Source organism: Pelodiscus sinensis, chromosome 2 (assembly GCF_049634645.1).
Source record: "Pelodiscus sinensis isolate JC-2024 chromosome 2, ASM4963464v1, whole genome shotgun sequence".
NCBI classification, from domain to species: Eukaryota; Metazoa; Chordata; order Testudines; family Trionychidae; genus Pelodiscus; species Pelodiscus sinensis.
The window spans coordinates 59,379,673-59,407,667 of NC_134712.1; the positions used below are offsets into that span (position 1 = coordinate 59,379,673).

General features: G+C 39.3%; 1 protein-coding gene across 6 annotated transcripts in view; it reads left to right on the forward strand.

The window, feature by feature from the left end:
* CYP7B1 (cytochrome P450 family 7 subfamily B member 1) overlaps positions 1–27,995 on the forward strand; it is a 169,581-nt gene that overhangs the window by 45,140 nt on the left and 96,446 nt on the right. Inside the window, exon 2 of one of the 6 annotated variants that reach the window (XM_025180016.2) lies at positions 8,550–8,660. The exons of the other annotated variants lie outside the window; for them this stretch is intronic. Coding sequence (XP_025035801.1) covers positions 8,620–8,660 — 41 coding nt within the window. The 5' untranslated portion in view covers positions 8,550–8,619. The remainder of the gene's footprint in view (positions 1–8,549; positions 8,661–27,995) is intronic. 6 annotated transcript variants of the gene reach the window in all.

A 27,995-nucleotide genomic window follows, 5' to 3' on the forward strand; every position in this document is an offset into this window, starting at 1 on the left:
GAATACCGAAGCAAAGAAGCAAAATAAAAAAATGAGAAATTTTAACATGAAAATATAATGTATAATATTAAAATAAAGTCATCATGATAGATAAGTTATGATAACAGGAAGCAGTATCCAGAATTTAGTGGCCCTAACTCTTACCATTTAGGAAGAGTTATTAAATAAACAGACAGATAAACTCTCTCGAATACACAGTAGAAAAGGTCAGTCTAAAGACATTTTCATGTTAGTCAGATACATGTTCTAGACCCAACCACTAATACAATTTTCATACTTAAATAGACCTTATAGCACCCAGTATGTTCTGTCACCTTAGTTGTTTTATTTTTTTCCATGTCTCTGAGGTTTGATTGCTGCAGACCTGAATAATCTAGATAGTCTGAAACTCCTGCATCTTGGAGTGCTGTACTTGTATGTCAGTCACCCATTAGTGGTATTTTCCAGGTAAGGGATCCCAGATGCTTCAGTGATGTATGTGTTTAAAATCCATGGATTAGCTGGGAGAGAGTTAATTAAAAATGATGTAGAATCATAGAATCATAGAATAATAGGACTGGAAGGGACCTCGAGAGGTCATCGAGTCCAGCCCCCCGCCCTCAAGGCAGGACCAAGCTCCGTCTACACCATCCCTGACAGATGTCTATTTTTTCTATGTAGTCTTCCAAATGTACTCCGAAGTATGTGATTTTGTTTTGAGGATACTCGGTTCCTGACATTAGCTAGGAAAGGTTTGCTGTCTCCCCTCCCCCCCTTTTAGTAAGCTGTAATAAGATGCTTTAATTTTGTAGCCATCATTGGGTCTCATTACAGTACAGGCATTAGGCAGTCATCTAGCATCAGCATTACATGCCTCCATAATTGTTGCTATTTAAAATTATCATGAGAACAAATATCTATATCCCAGCAGGAAGGAAAGGGCAACCTATCCCACATGGCTTATTAAAATATTTGTCATTATCTACTTTGTTGCTTTTCTTCCAGATTATTTACAGAACTATAGCGTGACAGGATTTATCAAAAATTCAGACAAACTGTACTCTAAGAAGTTAGCAAAATAAACTACACTTAAACCTCAGTAATCTGGGAGTCCCTACTGCAGGAACAGCCATGGTTCAATTCCTGGTATGGGGAGGAGGAAGCAGCTGTGTGCCCTGTTGCTCCTCTCTCCACAATTTGGAGGGAACAACAGTTCAGTGAAGCACTTCTCTGGAGGCTTTTTTCCCACCACATCAGTAGCAATGAGGAGCAGTACCTGGGGGCGATGGGAAGTGCAGAGCCATGTACTTTTCAAAATGTTTATATTTTCACCTTAAAAAAATTATTCGTGGTCTGGAGAATTTCATAATCCAACACAGCCTATTTCCAAAGGTTGCCAGATTAAAGAGGTTCAAGTCAATTTCATTTTCAGAATTTATATTCATTTTCCTTTCAGAACTAAATCAGTCATAATAGTGATAATTTTTTTTTCTTTTAGTATCCTGTATTTAAATTCACTCCAGAGTTTTTGAAGGCACTAATCTTTGTCTATGCTTCAGTGTCAAATCCTGATGAAACTGAGAGGCATCTCAAAACAAGTTAAAAAAGGAGCCCATACTATGATGCTCCATTCAGGACTTAATTTGACTGAGGATCTGCACTGTTTGATGACAGTATCAGTATACTGGAAACGAAGATTCCATTTACAGTGGGTTTTCAAAAGCATTCAGTCGATCTAATTGACTTCTGTTAAAGTCAGTTGTAGAAAGAGCTTTAATGGAACAGAGCCACATTAAACGCTTTTCAAAATCCCACTTTTAGGCCCTTGCACTTTTAGGCATGGAGGCTATGCAGGGTTTCTTCTGGCACAGAAGAAACAATGGAAAGAATTGTAACTTGGAAAGCCCATTCTCCCCTAAATTTGTACAGTGAAATTATGGCTCCATTGAAGTCAATGATAACACTTCTCTTGGCTTTAATAGAGCTGGAATTTCACCCCTTAGTGAACATTTTACTATCCCTTTGGGTGTTCTGGCCAACTCACTGTAGTGTGTGCGCCTGGTCCACTCTGCAGGCTGGTAAGTGGTTAGTAGGGCCATGACTCCTCCTTGTGTTTGGGGAATTTTGGGTCTCTGGAGTTGCTAGCAGAGCCATCCCATTCATAGGATGGCTTGGGGAGGCTGCTCTGGGCTCCAGACTTTGGAGGAGCCTCATGTGGCTGCCTCAACCATTCTATGGCAGGGCCCAGGACAACCTTGGAGATTAACTTGAGACCTGGCATGGGGCAGTAGCAGGAGTCATCCCTGCACACACACCACAGTGGTGGGAGGAGAAGAGACCTGGCAGACTGCTCCTCTCCACCCCCACCTTACCCTAGCATCTCTTCCAGCCCACGGCACTCTGCTTCTCCTCCACAGCAAGAAGCAGAGCACTCCAGCCCCATACTGTTCTGCTCGTTACCAACATGGTGAAGCAGAGCATAGTGGGCAGGGAGAGGGCAGGGAGAGGGCAGTAGGGGGTGGGGTTGGTGCAGAGCAGGTTGCTCTGGCTCCCTCCGCTGTGGTAAGTGTGAGAGGAAGGACTGATCCTTGCTGTCACTCTGCATCAGGTTCCCCAGTAATTCCCTGATTCATGTTGCTTGGGGGAGGGGGCTTTGGGCAAAGAGGTGGAACAGAGGTGGGGTGGGGCCTGTGGCATTGTTCTGGGACATTGGGAGGTTGCCTCAGCCCCTCTCAACCCCTACGGGGCAGCCCTGGTTGCTAGTAAGGCATAGTCCTCATATCCTCCCTCCCTTTTGTACATATCCTTTGTGTGTGGTGGGGTGGGAGAAAGGCTGCCTGTGCCTTTCTCACAAAACTACTTGGATATGCTTAAGATGAACACAATGTCCTCATAAGCACGGGAACTTCATTTCTTTGTGTTTTTTCTCAGCACTAATCATGCTAACATCACATGCATGTTTTGAATTGGATGAAAAAATATCCTTGGAATCTTCGTTTCCAGTATATTTTGGAACAACACACTTCTGTTTTTGTAAACTCTTGTTTAGATGAAAATATTTCTGTGTGACACTCTGAAATATATTGCCTTTTGATTTGTAACAGCCACTATAAACAAAAGAAACTTTCACATTAACAGTCCTGGGCAGGCAATCAGATTTTTGAACTCTGGAACACACCAGTCTTTTTCCCAATGGACCAGCATAGCAAGGAATGATTTGGAAACATACAAGTACAAGGGCCTGTGAAATGTTTTGGGGATCCAACAAGTAAGTTACTAGAAATCTCATTTGAAGATTAATCGTGTGACAATACAAATGTCAAATATTACATATTTTCCAATCTGAGACACTCTTTAAAAAATAGTACAAAATAAATATTGTGAAGATATTTTTTTACCTGGTCAGCAGAGAGAAGACCTATTTTATTTCTGCCTGCTATTTCTGTGTGCTAGGAAGACTTGTTCTAGCTCCAGATTTGAAAACTTTGAAAAGTCTATTTTGTCATATTACAGTGATATAGATCAGTAGTTATAATTTAAAAAGACATTGTCAACCCCTTTGAGGAGCTAAATGTCTATTTTAAAGCAATTGGAGGATGAGTTATGACTGCAGGTATTTAATTTCTGTTTAGACTGTAAAAATGCAGCATAAAAACCCTGAAATACTGCTGCTACTGAGTGCTAGAGAAGAATCATCTCTCTGCTGAATTCTGTGAGGTGCAATAGTTCTTCCTGATGTGAACTCCTGTGCTACTAATGGGTAAAATTACATTCTTAAAAGTCATGATTGTTTTTGAAGATTTGGATCTCCAGTCAATATATATAGTAATTATTAAAAAGTGCGATAAAATGTAAAGGAGATTCAGCAATGCTTCTTTTAATCTTTACCTGCTTGTCTCAGTAACTGAAACAGTGTTTGTAAGTTAGTTGGACACAATACCTAACAGGTTCTGAATACAGAATAAAATCAATGTCATGTCTGATTAACTCAGTAGGAGAAACTAAAGTGGATTTAAGGGAGCATTATTCTGAACTTCCTCATTTCCTCTCTCCCCCAACTATATTTTAGCATTGAAACAAAATGCTGACATAACCCCTCCAGGAAACTCCACTCATTTCATGTAAACATATTACCAGAAGTTCTTGGGCTAAAGTAAATGATTTTGTAAGGGACTTGAAGTGAGATTTGTTCTTTTTTGCTACTTGAAGAATATTAACAGTAGAAATGGAATTCTCATTTATGTAACTGTTACTCATGTCGGTAAGTCCTTACGTGAGTAGCCATCATGAGTTTGACTTCAGTGGAACTACTCGTCTGAGTAACTGCTCACTGCCAGGGGTAGGAGAAACATAATATAATCCTTGTAGTGCGCTGCTTGATAGGTTTATGTGTCATATTTTCCTTACTTTATTTGGTTTACCTCCACATCTCAAGGTTCATGTCCACAATTTAATTTAAAATCCTCCAGTATTTTACATCTTTAGAAGAAGCCAAAGGACTTCAAAATCTATAGTTTCTACATCCCATCCCATCCCATCCCATCCCATCCTACCTTTTGAAGCAAGCTGTTGAGAAAAGAGATAAGTGTTGTCCTATACTGTAAAATTCAACAGACTCTAGCTGGGTTGGGTCATTAGAGGAAGCAGATTTTTGAAATGTGGACTTTGAGAATACCTGACCACCAGCTCCAGATTTTTAGACGTAGGGATTCTTAGTTAAAATGCTCCAGCTGTCCTCAGCTGCAATAATGGCTCTTTTGGGGTACTCTAGACTGCGGTGCTCTCTTGGGGTATCGGAGGTATCCCGAAATAGCTATTCTGCATCTTTTGAACCAGCCTGTTATTTTGAAATAGATTTTGAAATAACTCACTATTCTGAGGATTAAGGGATGTTTCAGAATACCAGTTTTGAAACAAACTATTTTAAAATTAGATCAAAAATAAGATAATGCAATTTGTGTAGCTCAAATTGCGTATCTTATTTCGACCTATGGGTGCAGTGTAGATGCACCTTGGATATAGATCATGGCTCAAATAGCTATGACTAAGCTATATAGATCTTTATAGTTTGAAATAAACTCCTTAAATAGCATTTGGAAATGAATTTGGTGATCATAACTGTTCCCTGAGATGTTCAATATTATGTTTCCTGTCAGTGATATGGTTAGTTTACCAGAAGCCGAATTATGCATCACCTGTATTGTCTTAGTTCTTGTCAAATGTTGTTGCATGTTACATTGTAGTAATTCATTATAGAAATCGCATAGAATCACATGGAGAGAGGTCCATATTTTATTTGTTTATGTATGTATATGAAGTTTTGTAAGAAGTTCAGTGAAGAGACGCAAATGATAATAATTATAAATATTTTTAATCAAACCTGACCTTGATGTTATTGGTATCATGTGTGTTTATGGTACTAAATTAGTTGTAATATTATCAGCTTATATCTTTATGCTAGTTATCATAGCCAGGTGGAACAGCTATCCATAGGATATACTTCAGTCTAAATCCTACACTTAACCTCTGAGTAGCTGAGTTCTAAACTTCCTATTATGTTGATTTTGCACAACATAATTCACTGATGAATTTTGATGCTTTGGGTCTGTTGGATTTCATAGCATTTCACTGGAGATGAGTAAAACCTAAAACTGTACAATATATTATTCTCTTGTTTTACTAAAAATTTTTGGCACTATAGAAAACATTTGTAACCATAGTGGTTCTCAAAAAAAGTAAATGTTTTTGTAAATAATGTGACGCTTTTCATCTGGCCAGCAAATAATTCACAAGTATTTATGTGAAACATTCCAGAAATGAACTTTTTGATCCCAAATATATGCCACTGACTTATTGTAGGTATAGTTTGTGCAGTGTAAATTTAGGGTAACTGTATGCCATCATCAGCTTGAAATCTAGTAAATTTAAAAAATAAATTTGAAGTGATTTTAGGAATTATCCCTGCCTCTGTGTCATCCTTGCAAATTTTTGTAATTTTACAGTTTTATTTTCCTCCTTTAAGTGCTTTTCTCATCCCTCTTGTGTTGTAAGAGCCCCACAAACAACAGGGGAGAAATCTGCTTACCAGGGAGAACACTGAAACTGAGTTCCTGTTAGTGCTGCCAAATGCACACAGTAAACAAAATGAAAAGCAAGAGAAACATTTATACTTTTCTAATCTGTTTACAAACATAGTAATTTTAACTCTTATTGGTAATTTAAATTTATTTATTAGCATTATGGTAGTGCCTAAAAGTCTCACGTAGACCAGGGCCTCATGGTGATACATGCATATTACAAACACATGTTAAAGACAGTTCCATCCCCAAAAATTTACCATTCAGATTAGGGATGTTATCAAATGTTAGCAGTTACACAACTATTTAATAGTCTTTGGGGGCAGGGCTGGCATTCTTGAGGAGCCCCCTGCCACTGCATACTGCTGCCTCTCTATCAGGGTGGCAAGCGGGAGCCATCCGTGAGGGGAGTCCATTGAAAACCCCACTCCCCATGCAGACTGGCTTCGTCTGCCACCCTGTGCTGCTGCCTCTGATACAGAGGCAGCAGCGTTAGATGGCAGCAACTCCTGTCTGTGGGGACCCAAGCTCCCTATGAACATAGGTTGCTCCAGCTTCAGGCCTGCCGCAGACAGAGGCTGCTTTGTGGCAGCGGCCCCTGCCTCCCCCCTCCTATGCTGCTGCCTTTGAAAGAGGCAGCAATGCAGGGTTGGGGGGCAGGCAACTCCTATTAATTTGGTTTACACTAGCACTCCAAACCTGAGTTAGGATCAGGGTTCTGAGGAGTAGCATCTATATAAATAACAGATACAGTTCCTGTTTCAGGGTCTGATTCAAAGTGTGTTGAATGAAGTTAATGAAAAAGCTTTTACTAACTTCAGAGAACTTTGGTTCAGACCTTGAAAGAGCTGACTAATTTATGGAATTGCACAAATATATGCAACAAATTAGTGGAAGGAAGGAAGATGCACCACACTAATAAAATCACACAGTTACATAAATTATGTAGATGCATAGTTTTGGTAGTTCCACAATCATTTGAAGGATTTTGGGAGTACTTTTGATTGTTTTTGTATTTAACATAAAGAAATATATTAAATCAGTATCCATGCCTTCCCTTAACTAAGCCGTGATTAATTGGCTGACTTCTTGTAGGTATCACAGGAGAAACAGGCATTAATGAGGGATTTGAAGAAAGAGACAGGATGACTTAGGCTAGGTCTACACTACAGCTTTTTCCAATTTTTTTTTCAGAAGAGGCTTTTCCAAAATTTGGCCAAAATTTGGCCAATCTACACTGGGCCAAATTTCAGAAAATCCCCCTCTTTCGGAAGATCCCTTCTTCCTTATGGAATGAGGAAGACAGGGCTTCTGAAAGAGTGTGATTGCACTTCTGCAAAAAAAAAAAAAAAAAAAAAAAGGCGGAAGAGCAAACGCATTCCCTGGATGCAGCTGAGTTTTTCCAGGATACCTCTCCCTCTTTCTTTTTTCTGGGCACATGCTCAGCAATTATGCAATTACAAATATAGTCAGCTGATTAAATTGCACATGCTCTGCCTCAAGCTCCTTATTTCCACATTGAGGTTTGTGGCTAGAGGATATGCATAGCATAGTCACACTCTTTCGTGGTGATAGAGACTAAGGTTTTGTCTACACTACGTTATGTCAATATAATTTAGGTCGCTTGGAATGTGAATAAGCCACTTCCCTCCCCCAAGTGATATAAGTTACAATGATCTAAGTGCTGGTGTGCACAATGCTGTGTTGGCAGGAGAACTTCTCTTGCTGACATAGCTACATCTTCTTGGAGAAGTGGTTTTATTATGCTAAAAGGAAAGCTCTCCCCCATCTTCATCAGATTCGCTACAGTGGTGCAGCTGTATCAGTGAGGCTGCTTTCTTGTAATGCTTCTTGTGTAAACTAGCCCTTAGCCATCGCAAAGCAATGCTTAGTGCAATACATAGCACAGAATCCCTATTTGTGGGCTCTCCACATGTTCACCTGTCTCCATTGCACAGCAGAACCTCAATAGTCTTACGCTTTTAGGCCCTTATGCACTTTGGGTGTAGGAAGGAGAAGGATTTGATTGATTGAAAATAGGCATTCACAAATTCAGTATGACCAGGACTTTTCATGCCTTTTCTAATGTGGTTTTATGAAAACATTTTATCTGTAGCATTAAAAAAACAAAATAAAAACATCAAATACAAATTCACATGCAATAATAGTAGGTTAGGAACAGGTTTAATCCACAGCAGAAACTGGAAAGTTCAAGGTTGAGGCTAGTTTTCAGTTATTAACTTTCCTCTTTTGTGTCTAGGTATTCCATTACATATGCTATGTGAGAACACCCACTGCTTGGCATTTCCCATAGTGGAATATCCATGGTATAGACTAGAGTGCATTAAAGAAGTTTCATCCTTCCCTCTGAATTTCCAGTCTGTAGTTTGTTTAAATCAGATCCCTGCTGTTATGAAAAGTATGAAATTTAGTGTGTGAGGATATTTGAATTAATAGGATTTTTAAGTGTATTTTTAATTTTTATCATCACAGAATGCTCCATTATCAAATAGATGATAACATGTCCTGAATCGTTGACTCTGGGGCTTTCACTAAACTACCCATGAATGCTGAAACCATCTGTTTTTCTGGACGTTTGTCAGGGTGAGTGTGGCAGAGGCAGCTGTTTGAAAAGGGACGCTTTGGATGATGAACCAGCCCATTGTTTCTAAGCAATTCACTTGCATTCAGAGGCTCTACCCAAGCGTACTATAGAGCAATCAAAATCAAACTATTGTTTGTACCAATCATATTGATCTGAAAAGAAGGTGGTGGGATGACCCCATTGTAGATGCAAATAGTTATTTAGAGCAGCTGTATGCTGGCCAATATGTACCACAGTAGGAAACACACTTGGAAGCTAGAGGGCTCTCTGCACCCTATTAGGGGAAAAAGAAGAGACTATGCCAGATTGAACTTTAGAGCAAAAGTGAAGACACGGGTCTGTTGATATTGCTAGTAAGCTGCTTTTACAAAAATTGTTGACATTAACATGATGGTGGCAAAGTTATTAATCAGTTACAACTGACTGGTTTTGCTATATGAAAACTATAACCTAACAGAGTTCATAAGCAAAATCAATACTAAAACTACAGCAGTTAAAACACATTGCATAGACTTCAAATGTCAATTGTTCTACAAAAGTTAACCAGTCTGATTTATTTGGTTTATTAAGAATAATTCATGCATAAATTTAAAATTTTCATAATTTATGATGCAAATATAGCAACTGAATCAAAACATACTGTTGTGTTCATTTCTGTGTTAAAAATAACTGCATTATCTATGCAGAACGTAGAGAAAAGGATAATCTTTAGTGCATGTAATGAAGATTATTGCTTTTAGTTTGGAGTAACTGAGAAAACTACACTTCATCCATTAACATTTTAAGCTTTTTAGTTGTCCTTGTCACTTCATTGCATGCATGCTAATATCTCCTTGTATAAAATTTAATCTGTTGAACTAAATGAAGGAATTAGTATCTGAAAGACATCTTTCATTAGGCAATTAACGAATCTTTCTAACAAATCTACAAAAGCATATGTGTTTATATTTAATAAATGTTTGTATGATCAGCCAATTACTGCACATATCTACATCTTTTATTTATTTTAATAGTATAAAATATAAACTTAAGTGTTATTGCAGCTTCACTTTTAGTGAATTTCCTCTGATTAGTGGATTTATGTTTACAGGCTTATTGTCTTTCACAATTATTGTATGGGTCCTGAGGAAATACAGTTATAATTCCCTGTGACAGACTTTTTTCTGTATCTCCATAAAATTCACAGACAGAGATTATTAGGTTTCACAATACAGCATGAAAATACATTTTCAAATGTTTTCTTTTCCTGTAGGAAAATAATCATTCTTTGTAGCTCTGTTTTGCATTACTCTTCCTTTTCTTACACATCAGCTTAAACCATTTTCTATCAATTTGTGCTTGCTTTTATTTCTGTCCTTCAGCATAAGTGGAAAGTTTTGATGTAAAAAAATAGTAGCTTCTGTTGCAATCAAAGTCTGCCCCATTACTGACTAGCATGCTCCCAGTTTTGGAGGAATTAAGATGATCAATACTGTTCTATTCACAGCAGATATGAATGCTTTTTTGTTTTCCTTCACTCTCATCTCACATGGTTCAGTCTACATCAGACCATTTCATCAGGGGTGTAGATGCTAGCTAGTTGGATGATAACTATCTCATGGATTCATTTTAATACTTTTGAGATGGTTCAATTATTTGAAAAACATCAAGCCTCTTGGATACTGTCAGATATTTTCCCTTTATTAAGTATTAAAGGATATGATTCTTTAGAAACTTTTTTATAAGCTGATAAGTACACACCTATAGAGAAGAGTCCTATAGAAAAGAAAGTAAAGAATATAAAGGCTGCAGAGAAATAAAAAGAGAAAAAAGGAAAAACAAAGTCATCCCAAAACAGAACATTATTCTACACACACAGTTCTCTTCCTGGGGAGAGGATGAGAGAGAGAAGGAACCACAGATGACAAACGTTAGTTACATCACTCTTAAAAGGTGATGCTGCATCATTACTGCACTCTTAAAAGGTGTTTGGATACTGTAGTGATGAGGTAGCATAAAACCTAAATAGAGAAGTCTGGCCAGTAGAACTTAGCCTTCTTTGTGCTCACAATCAGCAACATTAAGGAAGATAATAGCACATAATATTTGACTCTTTTTTTATTCGTCAAAAACATATTTTAAAAAAGTCTATTTGTTGACTGTTTTATAGTACAGTCTTTTTAATCTTAAAACTGTTTATGAGTTTGACAGCTAGGATGAAGGCTTGAAAGATTTATCAGTCACCTGCTAGCTGGAGGGTTAAGCCTATTAGCAAGAGGTAGATACACAAGTCAATGGCAGAGGCTCCCACCAGCAAGGTCCAGGGATGATGAGAAGTCACAACTCCTGCCAATATCAGCAGATGGGAAGAGGGAGGATACTGGGATTCTACCAGCTTGCTGTCCCTGAATCCTGCTTAGGGCTCCTTCATTTGTACCAGCCTCTGTCTAGCACTTGCCTTACTAGTGTCTGCAGATATTGATCAGGATCAGGTTCCCACTGTGTTGTGAGCTATACACACATGGGCTTTGTCTACACTGGCGTGATCTTGCGCCAGAGCTATGCAAATGAGGCTAAGTGTGGAATATCGCGGAGCCTCATTTGCATACATAATGAGCCGCCATTTTGTGGAAGAGGCTCTGGCGCAAGAAGGAGCTGTCTACACTGCCCCTTCTTACGCAAGAAAACCCTCTTGCGCAATGCCGTTACGCTGATTATTTTCAGGATTAACGGCATTGCGCAAGAGGGTTTTTCTTCAAGAATATACTAAAGGCTAAGCTAACACCAGGTTTATCTGAAGCAGTTCATGGATTCACTTATCCCTATAGGCCTTTTTAATTTAAATTACTTAAGCAGCAATCATATAAAGGCATTTTGATGCCACAGTGACTAAATACTTCATTCACTCATTAGTTTCTCTCTTTTCTTATATGATCACCTTTCTTTAAAGGATTCCCTGAAATTTAGGTTATTGTAACAATGTAGAATGCTTCTTATCAGACAAGTCTTGCTTCTTAGATGAAAGTTGAATTGAACTCAATTAACATCTCTGTCCCCTACAACTTTATTGTCAGCTTTTTACTATAGTAGCATACAGAGGAACATCGGTATGTGGGTTCAGAGCTAGCTAAGTGTTGTGGATCCCTAATAACCCAGCTCTGCAGTGTGCTGCAGTTCATCTCTATACTTCTCTATTTGAGCTGGTAACTGGGTGTCTCCAAATCCAGCATCCAGTTTATAATTTATGCAGGTGGCTGTATCAAAGGCAGCTGCCAGCCAGAATATAGGAAGAACTTTAATAGTGTATTTGTATGCTTGGTTGTCTGTGTCTTCACTAGTAAACAATAGTAATAAAACATATAGCACTTCATCAGTAGGTATCAGAATATTCACTGTCTGTCATTGTCTTATCCTCATGGCACATCTGTGAGATATTATCATTTCCATTTTACAGAGGCGGAGCCAAGGCACAGAGAAGCAAATTGGCGTATACACAGTAAATCTATGGCAGAAAAGAGTATTAAGCACAGATATTTAAAATCATAGGCCAGTTCCTTTACCATAGACCATTTATCCTCCCAAGGTATCTTGAGTTAGCTATCTCATTCTAAAATCCTAGTGGAGACAAAAGACCAGGATAATTATACTTCAATATAGCTTGTGTTTACCTTGGACAACTATACTGAGATAAAATCTCCCCATGCCTTATCTCCACTAGGCTTTTGCAACAAGATACCTATCTCAAATTAGATATCTTACTGGAAAAAACAAATACATAAAAGAAAAAACTCATTTCCCCCTCATAATGAACACAAGCCCTTTAAAGGGTTTGAGCCATTAGCCATTTTAGTTGGTTTTTGATCTCCCACCCCCTCACATGCTCCCCCACAAAAAAGCAAAGTAAAATTTTGAAAAATGGGACCGAATTTAACAGAGCAGACAATAAGCTAGGCATATTATAGAAAATTTAAGCCAAACAGGACCAAGTACAAAATTGTCAAATTTTAGGCATCTAAAGATAGGTATTTAAATCTGCAGGTAACCCCTCTCCTCCCCCTCCATTTTTTTTCTGTTTGCCTGGATTTCAGAGTTCATGAGTTCACAGATCCCACGGTCTTCATTGAGAGTAACAGCTATCTATGAAGCCTATTATTACTTCAAATTAGTACCTAAGGCAGGGGTGGGCAAATTGCAAAGTTAGTCCCTGGCGCACCCCAGCCTCGATATTTTCTTGTGCCTCTACAGGTATTGGGTGATTATAGCTCTCATTGGCTGCACATTGATGTTTGCAGCCATTGGGAGCTGCAGGAAGTGGTGAGCTGTTTCCGACTCCATTTGGCTGCAAACAGTGATACAAAGTCAATGAGAGTTGTGATCGCCTTATACTGAAGGTGCAGGTAAATAGAGTGGAAGCAGCCCGCCAAGGACTGACCCTGGCAGTCCGTCATTTTTTATTGCTGATTCCAACCTTGTCTTGTCTATAAGAACGCATTGTTTGCTGTAAGCTGAGATATACATATAGCCTGCAGTGCACTAAGAGTCTGTGAATCCTGTTGCCACACAGAGTTCCATAGTGTGCTTTTTTCTACCTCGGTTTTTGAAACAGGATTAGATTAATTGATAACATTGAGATGCATCAGATGTATCCATTTCAGGGGATAGGAAGAGGTTAAAGCACACCAGCAACTTTTAGTGAGTGGCAGCAGGGTCCACAAAGACCTTCAGTGAGTGGCAGGATAGATTTCTATCCCAGCATGGAGCAAGTGTTTGTATAGACCAGTCCTTAGTTTTAAAATTTATATGGTCACCTAACTTCTAGGCACAAAAATTTTGAAAAATTAGGCTTAACAATCTACTTTGGTAGAGCAATTATTTTAACAGCTGATTCCATATATTTGTATTTTCATTGTTGGCAATTCTCATTGTAGTATCATGAATATCATGCTATTGGTTGTTTGCAAAAGCCCTAAGAGTACATCTGCACTGTGCAGCTATTTCGAAATAAGTTATTCTGGAATAGTTATTCCGAAATAGCTTATTTCAAAATAGTATGTTTACACTGCAAGGAAGCCTCAAAATTAGTCCGAGGCATGCTTCCCTAATGTTGACATGCTATATCAGTTTAGAGCCCTACGAGGCACAGGGGAGGAATAACTTAGAATGGTCCCGGTGAGGGACTATTTCGAAATAGCTATTTCAGAAGAGGCATTATTCCTCGTAGAATGAGGTTTACAGATTTCAGAATAAGCTGTCCATTATTTCAAATTTATTTCAAAATAATAGAATAGCTGTGTAGACGTTCACATTGTTATTTCAAAATAACACTAGTTATCTTGAAATAACAATAAAGTGTAGATGCACCCTAAATTCTAAAGTTAGGGGGTTGCATAGGAATATCACTGTTAATTTAAAAGTACCCTAAAATGATTTTGTCGCATATATGAAGAAAATGAGTGACAATCCCTCCCCCAAAAAAGACTGAGAAACCAAAAGGTAATAAAATTAATTCAAATTTGATAATTTAAAAAATATCTCATGATCTGTAAGCCAATATGATGATGGGGGAAGAGCTAGGAATTGCTGAGTCATGATTTTTGAAGATGTGGGATTGGTAAACCTTGGTGATTTTTGGAGTGCATGGGACATTGTCCTCCCAATCTGCAAACCTAGGGCTGGTGAAAAATATGGCCCCCACTGTGTGTGTGGCCCCATTGGTTTGACTGGAGCTGCCTCCAAATATAGAGTCAAATTACAACTATGTTGGCAGTACTGCATTTTAAATGTTGGTAAAGCATTTAGAGTTCAGGATGGCCACAATGGGAGAGATTTTAAATAACTGAACATAAATAATTAGATTTAGCCCAGCAGTAGATATTTCACTATAGAAATGGTCATTAGTACTGTGTTTTAAGATCTGTTCGTTGTGGGAATGATGTTTAGGCTACAACTAGTATTTTATTGACCCTCTAGTGGTTGGCATGTGGATCTTTGTAAGAAGACAATCATATGAATGACTCAGTGAAATGCTGGAAGAAAGCGCTTGTTCAGGATTCCTGGAAAAATAAATGTAATCATAAATCATAGAAGTTAGTGTATAGAAGTGCGTTTGTGACAGCAGTAGGATTTAGTTTAACTCAGATCAGATACAATATTAATTTAATACTATATCTGCTTTAAATGTTCTCTCTATATAAGGCTTTTAATTGAAGTTTAAGTTGATAGCTATGTGAAGTTGCTGATCAGAGCCAAAAATATGATAGAGATAAAAAGAATATTGTAGCATTCAAGCCTGTGTTTACAGTAGTGTGACATATGGCCTTTATGTATTGTTCACTGGAGCAGAGGTTGGAAGAATTAAAGCAGAGACAACAGAAATTCTGTACACAGGGAATTTTTGCTCCAAGTCTTGTGCAGGTATGATGGAATTTCTGTGGAGATTTCTTTTGTTTCTTTGTCATTTGTCTATATTAATGTCAGATACAAGGAGAAGCAAGTGTTCATTAGCTTATTACACTGAAACTCTTTGCTGTTGCTTCTTGAAGGTAAATTTTCTGGCTGCCATTTCCCATGAACACTGTGATATTTTGAAGCTGGAGGGAGTTTACCCCTTTGCATCAGGCTAGTACAAAGGCCTTTATGCTACTTGCATCCTATTTAATTTTGCTTGTGTTAATTTTGATGTTTATCTTACATTTGGTGGTGTTATTTTAAATCTAAGAAACAGAGCTTTCAGTTGGGTCTGGACTTCAACTAAAATGCCATCTAGATTTGGAAATAACAGCAATTAATATTTTATTTAAAATATATATTCTGACTGCTTTAACTTAAGATTTTGTAAGTCGGGAAGGTAAGTGATTGTATTTCCATAAAACTCAGAATAGGTGGCAGTAGTGGGATATCTTCTGAACATATTGAAAAGTAGTCAGATTAAAAATCATGGTTTTTTCAACAAAAATATAAACAATGCTTGTTTTAGTCCAGATATCCCTCCTTGAATTTTGATCTTCTCCATTGCTGGAAGGTAAGCCAAGTCAGACCTTATGCTTGTGGATGTTATAAAAGGAAATCTTAATGGAAGCTATGTTACAGAAAGTTGCCTTGTGCAGTAGTTTATCGTGTAGCAGTCTTATTTCTGAGACAGTTCTGAACCTGTTTATAAGCCTGGCAGTAAGCTGCATTGTGCTCATTTTGCACAGTTAGCATTGTGCTGCTAAATTCTCCACTGGTGTAAGCCATTGGAATTGGCCTCTTTTATATTAATGTTAAATTTGTCCCATGTGCTTTTTCATGAAGATTTAAAATAGCTTACGACCATTAAAGGTCCCACATAGATTTCTGCAAAAAAAGGCTGTTCACCCCAGTGTACTCATCGAATGCCAGTTTGACTGCCTATGTGCACAGATCACTAGTTTCAGGAAATATCCTTCCCCCACTGTTTAAAGTTCTCCCATGTGGATTTAATTTAATGTAATGTTTTTTCATTTCCTGTCCTAAACTATGTGTGGTATAAGTGTGAGGGATGGAAACAACTTCTGTGTTTCTCATATTTGTTGGTGCCTATACATTGTTAAAACTACTCTAAGGTTTCAGATATAGTTCATTTAGGAGAAAGAAAGAGCTTGAAACATAGGCCTGGAGTAAGGCTTGAGCCCTGAACCAAAGTGAGCAAGAGTTATATTATGAAGCACTGTCAAAAGCAGGTGTTTGCCTGCAAGTCAGTGTGTGGGACACATACTTTGCACTAGTACTGCTTGCACTGTCAAACACATGGTACATTTTAATATGTTCCACGAGGAATGTATAAGGACACCCTGACCTAGCACATGGTAATAGTTTAACAGAAGTGATAAATGGTTATATTTTGCCTGAAACATCAGGAGTGAAATCAAAATAACAGGTGGTGAATAAAAATACGTTGTCTAAAATATCACGAGGAAAGTACAAGGGGCGGTGACAAACATGTCATGAAACGCATAACATGACACATAAGGTGTGTATCACAGTTTGTTTGTCTCAGTCTATAAATATTGGGATACCTTGCCTTAATTCTTTGCCCAGCCAAGGGGACAGTGAAACATCCCATTGACTGAGCTGGGTCCATTGTATTGAGCATATGTGTGTGAGCTTAACTGTAGTTAGCTGGTCTGGAGAAACTAGAACCATGCTGCTTTAACAATAAACCTGACTCAGATGCCTTCATACCTTATCTAATTCTATGGTCTTCAAGGGGCTCTCTCGAAGTCTGCTATGCTGTCTACCTGAGCAGAGCTAGTGTAACACATATGATTAGCTGCTTCAGTATGTGCATTCATAGAAGTATTCCCTCTTCTTGATGTGGATGCTCAGTGACCATCAGTATGAAGTGGAAACTTTGTACTGTACCCCCAATTTAAAGCTAAAGATTGTCTCATTTGTTTTCACATGTGTAAATGCCCTCATTCGAGCAATGAATGAGGGAATCAAAGCATAATGACAGCAGTAAAAGAAGGCTAATTTAACTGAGTTTATGCATGGAATAAATATGATATGTTATAAATTACAAATCAGTATCCAGAATCTTAAAATGCTGTAGGTCAAATAACACTCATCTGTTATCCTCTTCTTTTGGAGGGGTGATTTCCTTCTTCCACCCCCTCACACTTATTACCATTGTCTAAAAGCCAATTTCTTTCCAATGATGAACTAGAAGGGATTTTTCTCTGGCTATGTCTACACTGCACTGCTCTTCTGGAAAAAGCTACACAAATTGCGAACCGCAATTTGCATAGCTTTTTCTGCTTATTTTTTTGGAAGAGACTTTTCTGACATTTGGCCATCTACCCTGGGCCAAATATTGGGAAAAAAACCCTTTTTCAGAACATCCCTTCTTCCTTGTAAAATGGGGTTTACAGGAATGCCAAAAAAGCACATCTGCTCTTCCAAATTTTTTTTCAGAAGAACAGACACATACCCTGGACACAGCAGTTTTTCCAGGATACGTCTGCTATCCCGGAAAAACTCTGCAGTGTAGACATAGCCTCTATGTATATTCAGTAGCTCAGATTTCTCATTTGAAGGTGTTCATTGGCTGGTTTATTTACCTTTTTGGATTGGCTTTAAGCAGCTATTGTAGCACAGTGCATCTCAGTGGGTCCTGCAGGTCACTAGACTGTCTTGCTTTGATTAGCAAATGGGATATATAACAACAGAAGCATCATCCCTGTGTAATCTTTATTATGGTGAATTTGCTTCTAAATTTAGATAATGCAGATAATTTATTCCCATAAATGTTAATGTAATTTCTTGTTTTTGAATGAGCATCTGTGGTATGTGGGGAAAAGGAGTGTTCCAAATTAAAACAAGTCAGTGTAAGTTCAGTGGGGTTGGAGGAGAACAAAATTTCTCCCCCAGATTCTGTGTTCAGAAAGCAATTTCCAGCACAGATTTCCCTCTTCTGGTACACTGAGTTTTGCAGGCACCTATCCACATTATGGAAACTTCCCTTAAGATTCATAGACAGTACAGTAGATGACCAGTTTTTGGGTACAGTGTCTTCATGCAGACGGCTCTGAGCTGCTATCAGAGTCTCTAATCTATTCAGATGTTTATACTACTAATATATTGGAGTACTCAAAATTTATGAGGTAACCACACCCGCCCTCTCACAATTGAATGGTTTTTATGAACAATTGCCCAGTGAGTGAATGTTGCAGAGGTTTTCTTCCCTTGGGGCTCTACCTGAACAATTCTCCCTTCTCCCTTCTTTTTCCCACCTGCCTGTTCTTCCCCCCCCCCCTTTAGTTAGACTTCAAAGGAAAATTTCTTAAAAAGAGATAGCTAATTCAGTTTAGCTGAACAATTTTTCAATACCTTACAATCCGAGACAAGAATGATAACAGGGAAAACACAGTGATAGGTGAACTAGCATATTAATTATTAAAATACAAATATAATGGAAAGACACTGCATTTGAAAGGAATAACTGGAAAGAAATCTTACTTTTTTTAGAGCCCTGCTTTTGTTCAGCCTTGATTATAGAGTTACCTATTTGTGAATCATATGAGAAAGTTAAATGAGGGTTAAATCCAGTAGGTTTATTTGAAAGCTTACTGTTGGTCCTAGTGGGAAGATTCCAAAGCTAACAGTTATACAGATTCATTGCAAAGCAGAATAGATCCATGTTCTTCTAGATGAGATAAAACCCCGGAGAAATCACAAGTCTATAGGAAAAAGCCCTCCATTGCTGTGTGGGACAGAGCTTGGCCAGAGTTTGTGTTAAGCCGTGCCTCATGCTGGCATCTCTCTGAGTTAGCATCTTGTTCTTTAGAATCTCAGCTTATAAAAAATAAGTTTCTAGCTGTTGCAGTTAGAAAGTAAACTTCAGTAATTTGAAGTGAGTGTAACTGATGCAGGGATACCTGTATAAGTGTACATCTCATCTGGAACAACATTTCTGATGTGTATGAACAGTTCCATTTATCTCACAGTGCTATGAACCCCATGTCCAATGGTGATCATTTAAATGTCAGCATAAACTGTTTCCTTCCTCATGCAAAAAGAATAGAGACGATCACTTAGCTGCACAGTTGACTATGAGTTACTCGCATTTTGGTGACTCTCATACATGGTTGAATGGCATTTGGGTGAATTCAGTCACAATTTCTACCCCAGCCAAGGAGCCAAGCCCAAGGAGCCCATATGACTGTGTGTATCCCTATGTTCACCTGTTTCACAAAATTACAGGGATTCTGTACAAACTGTGCCCTGTGAGATATCATTTGAAAATTCATAATGTTCTGATAATTATTGTCTTGGTAAACATGTGGCAACAATGTATGCTAAGTTTTAAGAGTGTAGAATATCATATTACTGTACTGAGACATATTCCAAGTTTATAAAAGCGGACCTAGTTCCTTGAAGATAGAAGACAAATTAATACCTCAGCTAGGGTATGTCTACACTACAAAGTTAGTTCGAACTAATGGACGTTGGTTCGAACTAACTTTGATAGGCGCTATACTAGCGCTACGTTAGTTCGAATTTAATTCGAACTAACGGAGCGCTTAGTTCAAACTAGGAAAACCTCATTTTACGAGGACTAAGCCTAGATCAAACTTCCTAGTTCGAATTAAGGGGTGTGTAGCCCCTTAATTCGAACTAGTGGGAGGCTAGCCCTCCCCAGGTTTCCCTGGTGGCCACTCTGGCCAACACCAGGGAAACTCTTCTGCCCCCCTCCCGGCCCCAGATCCCTTAAAGGGGCACGGGCTGGCTACGGTGCCCGTGCCAGGTGCAAGCCTGCCAGCACCCAGCCAGCAGACCCTGCACCTGACAGGGATCGAGCCACCCACCCGATGTGCCCCAGCCCTCCCCCTCTTCCCGGGACCAGGCTGGTGGCTTCCGGGAGCTTGCCCGGGACCGCAAGAGGCGGGTGCCCGCCTGGGCTAGTGCAGATATCGTGGACTTCGTCCACGATCTCCGCACTAGGCACAGGAAAGTGGCCGTCTAGGGCAGGAGAGCTGCCAGCCTGGCCACCCAGGAGCAGGTGTGCAAGAGAATCAAGGGGGTCCAGTGAGACCCCCGACCCTGAGCCCTGAGCTTACAATGGCCGTCCTGGGTCAGACCAAAGGTCCATCTAGCCCAGTAGCCTGTCTGCCGACAGCGGCCAGCCCTAAGGACCCTAGAGGGGATGGACCGAAGACAGTGACCAAGCCATTTGTCTTGTGCCATCCATCTCCAGCCTTCCACAAACCTTGGGCAGGGACACCACTCCTACCCCCTGGCTAATACCACTCCATGGACCCAGCCTCCATGAATTGATCTCACTTCCCTTTAAACTCTGTTCTAGTTGTAGCCTTCACAGCCTCCTGCAGCAAGGAGTTCCACAGGTTGACTCTTTGCTTTGTGAAGTACAACTTTCTGTTACTAGTTTGAAGCCTGCTACCCATTCCTTTCCTTTGGTGTCCTCTAGTCCTTCTTTATGGGAACTAATGAAGAACTTTTCTGTATGCACCCTCTCCACCCCACTCATGCTTTTAGAGACCTCTATCCTGTCCCCCCTCCGTCTCCTCTTTTCTAAGCTGAAAAGTCCCAGTCTCTTTAGCCTCTCTTCATATGGGACCTGTTTCCAACCCCAGATCATTTTAGTTGCCCTCCCCTCTCCCAGCCTCTCTCTTCCCCTCTCCCACCTCCTTTTCCCAGTCTCCCCCAGTTTTGTTCAATAAAGACAGATTCCATTTTGGAAGACACGTTTTCTTTATTTTGTACATCAAGAAGAGGGGCTAGGGAAGGGTAAGTGGAAGGAGGTGAGGGAGGAATGTGGTACGCGCCCCCGATGGGGAGGACTGGGCTGGCTCTGTGGGCTTCTGGGGGTGGAAGCTCTCCTGCAGCCCCCCAATTGCCCCCTCTCCCCAGATGGCAGCCTGTGGTAAGTGCAGCCGGTCTGATGGCCGAGTGCTGTCATGTGCCCAGTGTGGGCACTCAGGGCAATCCAAGCCAGGACTGCTTTGCAAGCGGGGCACCCCTGAGAACTGTCTGTCCGGGGTGGGGGTCGGGACCCTTTAAGCACAGCCCTCGGCTAGCCTGAGACAGCATCTCCACGCTCTAAGTCCTCCTCTGATGCCCTGCCGGCACTGCTTCCGGCCATCCTTAAGCCCGGTTCAGGGTCCACTTAATGTGGACATGCTAGTTCGAATTAGCAAAATGCTAATTCGAACTAGTTTTTTAGTCTGGATCCGTTAGTTTGAATTAGCTTAGTTCGAATTAACTAATTCGAACTAAATTAGTTCGAATTAACGTTGTAGTGTAGACATACCCCTAGGTATCAACAAAATGAAATGGACTATCACCTAGTTAAGTGACCATCCTTTTGCAGGAAAAAGGGTGTGAGCAAGAATAAAGATCTTTTGAATTTCCAGCTGCCTCTTTAATATCTCCCTAGACTTTTTGTTTCCTGAACCCCAGCTGGAGATGATTCTCAAACAAGAGGAATAGTATAAAAATGGGGAACAGAGGCCTTAGTGCCTCTCTTCCTTAACTTCTACTCACGGTAGGCACATCACCTGAAGAATAAAGAAAAGAGCTTGGGAATGGAGGAAATATCCTGTTTGAAAGAGTAAGACTGCTCGAACAAGTGATGAGAGAGATTTTCACTTTGAATTTGCTTAGCTTGAGAAGTTAGGTATTAGTTTGCATTTTATTATTTTTTGTAACCAATTCTGATTTTTATGCCTCATTACTTGCAATCGTTAAAATCTTTCAGTGGGGAAGGGAAGGGAGGGGAGTGTTCCTTGTTATGTAATTAATGAGTGACAGGTTATAGCATTCATACAATATAGCTGGGAGTGACTTAACATGCTTGAGGCTGTAAGAACAGGCCAGGAATGGTTGTTCTCATAGCGAACCAGAGTAAGAGGCACCACTGACTGGAGAACTGAAGGGGCACAGCTGTTCAATAGTCCAGATTGTAGCCTGGGGAAAGTCACAGTATAGGCATACAGAAGTCCTACCGAGATGACACCAAGTTCAGGGAGGGAACTGAGTCATCAGAATATGCTGTCATGTTCTGAATATCTGCACAAGCACAGTGAATAGCATCTTATTTGGTAAGTCACATGGTCAGAGATTATTTGTCGATGGAACTTGGAAGAATGTTATATCTTTTTTTATTCCTTTCTCTAACTCCTAAGAGGAAAGAGGAAGGCCACGATCCTGGTACACTATTCAGTAAGGGTATGTCTACACTGCATTCCTCTTTTGAGAGAGGAATGCAAATGCAGCTGAGTGAAATTGCAAATGAAGCACAGATTTGAATTTCCCGTGCTTCATTTGCATAATCATGTCTGGCCGCTATTTCGAAATACCCTATTTTGAAATAAAAAATGCTGTGTAGACACAATTATTTTGAAAGAAACCCCTTCTTTCGAAATAACCCTTACTCCTAAAAAAAATGAGGTTTAATGGTTATTTCGAAAGAAGGTTTTTTTTTTTTTTTTTTCAAAATAACCATGTCTACACAGTGTTTTTTTATTTCAAAATAGCGGCCAGATGTGATTATGCAAATGAAGCGCGGGAAATTCAAATCCGTGCTTCATTTGCAATTTTGCTTGGCTGCATTTGCATTCCTCTCCCGAAAGAGGAATGTAGTGTAGACATACCCTAAGGCCCCCATCAGCAGGAGCAATGCGTTTGTGTGCTCCCTTTGTTCCTTTCTTTATAATGTATTTCAAATTCAGGTTCAGTGATGCCTATTGACATAGAATCTAGTTTCCTGCCTGTCTTTTCCATGACTACATGCTGGTCTCATTACTAGAAAATATTTATTTGGAGTCCAGGGGGTATCAAAAACCTCCACCTTTGACTACTGGCCAGTTTCAACCTGTTCACTTGCTTTTTTAAATATCTAATAATAAAAGCCGAGAGCAGTGTCAAGCAGTCTCCATGTGCATCAGTGGTCGAAATATGCGCTGCCATTCATAGTAACTCATGTGTGACTAAACAGTGGATTGTTCATTTAGGGCAGTGGTTCTCAAACTTTTTTGCTCATGGCCTACCCCCTCAATGTAGACCTTTCTGTGAACCACCAGCCAAACATTCATGATGACAAAATGCAGGAGGGTGTAGAGGAAGAAGTGGGGGCCTGGGTGCAAGATTGGGTACAGGATCAGGCTGGAGGGTGGAGGTCTGGCTGGCAGATTGGGTGCAAGAGTGAGATGGGGGGTAAGGGAGAGAGAGTGTGTGTGAGTGAAGACAATGGAGGTGCATGAGAGACATGGGGGCACTTACCTGGCTCTGGGAGCAGCAGGAGGCATAGGCACCATCCCTTGCTGCTCCCATTGGCTGTGATTCCAGCCAATGGGAGCAGCGAGATCAGCTTCCAGGCAAGCTGTTTCCTGCTCTGTTGATCCCCCAGACGGAGGAAGAGGGAGGAGCAGTAGGCAGAGCCACTTCCTTCCCTCACAAGCTGGATCTGGCCTGCAAGATTCGCCCTCACTTGTAGCAGGAAACTGGCACTGGTGTTCTAACGTCGGGGCAGGGGGAGTGTAGAGCTGGCATGCCAGTGCAGGCTTCCTACTGCAGTGGCGGACAAGCCCGGAGGTCACAGCCCACCTGCAAGACATTCGCAAACCACCAGTGGTCTGCGGATCACACTTTAAGAACCATTGATTTAGGGCAAAAGCTTGATCCATTGCTCCTCAGCAGGCAGTTTTTGGATTTTCTTTTGAGGCAACAGAATTAGCTCCTTGAGGAAGGTGGGACTGTGTATCTCTCTGGAGCAACATCTGTGACTGATGTTTTTGGATGGTCTCTGAAGGGGGTCATATCTAGTCCATCTCAAAGGGAGATGGGAATAAAGAAGGAAAAGTCTGAAGGATGGTAGGAGTGAAGGGGCATTCTGATCTGGAAGTGGGACTCAGAGAAAGTATGGGTCAATTTTCAATTGAAAAATAGCAAGTCAACTTTATCTTAATTGATTGACATTTATACATTTATTTCTTTAATGCATGATTGGAAATATTTTAAAGCGATTAACAATACACTTTGCTGTAAAAACTTTTCAATAGCTTTGTCACAAACATGCAGTTTGCTAAGTTTCTGTTTCAGAATATTGAATTATGTCCTACAAGCTTTATAGTCTGTAGGAAAGAGCCCCCTCCACTTTTTTCTTAAAGCTTTGCTTTGTAAATGTTTTTCAAAACAGTTTCACAACTAAAGAAGCTGGGACATTTAAATTTACTTTAAAGACCACTGGTTCAGGGGTAATGCATGTATGGTTTATTAATCAAATGTATGTAGCTGAAAGAAGCCAACTACAATTCACATACAATTGAGATTTTACCCTATTTTAACGTTATTTTAATGAGCTACAGATTTGAATGTGGGCTTTGTTCATCTGTTGCTTCCACTCAATTGCAGTTTCACCCTAAGAAGACACGAGACAGATTGATCAGGCTTCCAGTCATTGTGAGACTTAAATGAAGTGAACGGGGCCTTATGTTTCAAAACCAAATGAGAGGATTATAGGGGAAAAAAGGCAGCTCCTAAGTTATCTGTCTGTTTTTCTTAAATTTGATTAAGCTACTTGCCACTAACACGTTTGGTTTTACTGTAAATACAGACTAGAAATAAATTTTTTATGACTACAGGCATCAATCAGCAAGTGACACCGTGAATAATTAGCACTTAGAAACACTTGTTTGCATTGGAAATTTTCTTTTGATTGCCATTTCTTAAAACACATTCGGATAATAGAACTGTACAAATTTTCTTCAAGGTCTAATTGGGATGTGTCTTCTTGCCAGCAACTACAGTAATAGTATGAGAAAACTTTCCAAATTAACTGATTATTTTTAAGTGCTGATTAGTGGGGGTTTTTTTTTTGTGAAAGTAGGAAAATATTTGGAATGAGATTTGGTCAGTAAATTGTATTCATTGTGATTTATGCAGTGTGTGTTTATTTTAAACCCTGGAGTCCAACTTTGTGTTATATAGAAAATCTGTGTAAACTTGTGAAAAGTAAATTTGCTAAAAGATCACTTATCTTTGCCTAATACGGAGAAGATTATAATCACACATCTTTGTAATGTAGCGGTGAAGCCTGTGAAGACTATACAACCAAGTATTTGGTAATTCTTATTCAGAACAGCCTCTGTTTGGATTAAGATTGTACAATGCGGAGTGTTAATCTCAGTGGACTAAAATTCAAATAAAACTGAAGAAAGCCCTTAGCTGCATTGCTAAACTCTCTAGTCCAGTGTTTCTCAACAACCAGTCCATGGACTGGCACCGGTCCCTGAAGTCTCCCTGACACAGTTTAGGAGGGTAGCAAGCCAGTTCCTGCTATAAAAAATGCTAAGAAACACTACTCTGGGCCATACTTCCCACTGTGGGCTTATTTTAGCCATAAAGCATCTAAATGGCTTGAGCCTTCTTGTAGATAGAGAAGTGTTGTGAGGTTGCAAAGCATCCTAATGTTGATAAAGATGTATTCTCTATGATGTTTTGACTTTCTATTTAGCAACTTACAATAAGGCCTATTAAAATTTGCTATTCTGACATGTAATATCTTTGTTCTTTTTAAACCTGGAGGCTGTGTCTAGACTGGCCACTTTTTCCGGAAAATCATCCGCTTTTCTGGAAAAACTTGCCAGCTGTTTACACTGGCCGCTTGAATTTCTGCAAAAGCATTGATTTCCTACTGTAAGAAAATCAGTGCTTTTTGCGGAAATACTATGCTGCTCCCATTCGGGCAAAAGTCCCTTTTGCGCAAAAGTTTTGTGCAAAAGGGCCAGTGTAGACAGCTGAGATTTGTTTTGCGCAAAAAAGCCCCAATCGCGAAAATGGCGATCGGGGCTTTTTTGCGCAAAAGCGCGTCTAGATTGGCCAGGGAAGCTTTTCTGCAAAAAGTGCTTTTGCGGAAAAGCGTCCGTGCCAATCTAGACGCTCTTTTCCGAAAATGCTTTTAACTGAAAACTTTTCCGTTAAAAGCATTTGTGGAAAATCATGCCAGTCTAGACGTAGCCGGAATGTAGAATTTGATACGAGAACTGAAGTAGCAAAATGATTTGCCATTTCCAACCTTAAGCCTTCATTGCTTGCATACTCAGAACTTCCCTGCACTTGGATGGTGACTTTAGGTAGGAAAGTAATGTATGACACTACATTTATAGATTTTGTTGGACTGAGTAGTTTGTAAAATGTCATCTCATGTGGCTGTTTAAACTGAGAGTTTAAATATCTAAATAAGCAGTGGGTATTTTTAATATGGATATTTGTAGCAGAAAGCAAGTTTTAGAATTGAAGTCTATATGTGAAATGCTGTAAAATGAATAATAATGATCTTTGAATACAAAACATACATTTAAAGCACTGTACACACATTAATTCTCACAAGATCCTTATAAAGTAGATACGTTTTAGTATATCCATTTTACAAATGGGTAAGCTGTGACAGAGATGTTAAGGGGCTGATTTTCAGATCTGGTGAGCTTCCCTGGCATTTATTATCTTCACTTAGAGTTGTGTGTATTTGTGTGAAAATCAAGCCCTAAATCACTTGCCTAAGTCCATACAGTCAGTCAATAGCAGAGCCATGATTAGAATTTGGAGGTGTTAGATGCCGAACACTTAACTTACTCATTTAGAGCATATGCTATCTTATTGTCTTATTTAGACAATGGCTATTAATGTTAAAAACATGCTCATTCTCATTCAAGTTTGTTAAAGAAAATGGAATTGCAACCAAACACTGAGTTGTCTTGCCAAAAATTTAGAGCAATGTTATTTCATAGTGTATATTTTATCAATAGTGTGACACACACAAAGCAACATGTCTTGCTGGTTTTGGTGGTGGGCACTAGGCACTGGAAGACCTGTTTCTTTACCATCCTTTTTTGTGGTTTTATGTAAACTTTAAAGGCCAGGTCCAACTTTTGTGCCTGTCTGTTCATGAATGCACACTTCCATGTCCCCCACTGAAGTCAATGGCAATAATGTGATTTTATCCAAAGACAGAATTTGGCCCTAAAAATTAATTGGGACATTTCTTTATAATGTTACACAAATTTCAGTTCATGATATCTATTTTTTCTCAGGTACATAACAATATATTTGCATTACTTGTGTGCCAATATAATTTAGAAAGAAGGCGTTAATAGCAAATATTTAAATAGATTTTACTAACATAAGCAGTCACTGTTTCATCTGCAGTGTGAAACATGGAAGGATGTGTAAAGACAAAAGCATGTGGTATAATGAAATTTCATAAAGCATTTTGCTTTGTTTGTTTTTACAGTGGCAGGGTGTTCTGCAGCAGAAGCAGTGGGTATTTCTGTATAGAATCACTGTGTTAAACAAATTTATCTTGACATTCAGTATATGTACGTTAACTGAGAATATAGTTCATTTCATTTAGTGTTCAGTCATCTAAAATCAAAGCATTTAGAATATTATTACTTAGCTTTGATAATATATGGTAGATTATTCATTGATAGACATGCTCTGTTTAAACTAAAGTTTCTATGTAGTTCAGGTTACCAACTGTGTTTGTTAAATTATTATTGCCCTCATAATAAGTTCAAGGTGAGGTTTTCTGGCAGTAAGCTGCAAGTCAGTTTTCATAATAAACACTTTAGGAAAGCTATCTTGACATCAGTAGCTTATGCAGTCTTTCATCTATAATGTAAATGACTACACCTGCTTTATTTTTTATCTCTATTCATTATTTAATGGATATTAATTTAACTTCTCTGTAAATACATGTGAAAAGAGGACAATTGTTTGTTCAATAAAGACCACAAAAGTTTAAGAAACAAACAAAATTAACAACAATAAAGATACAAAAGAGATTACATTAAAATAATACACAGAAAGGTCTAAGA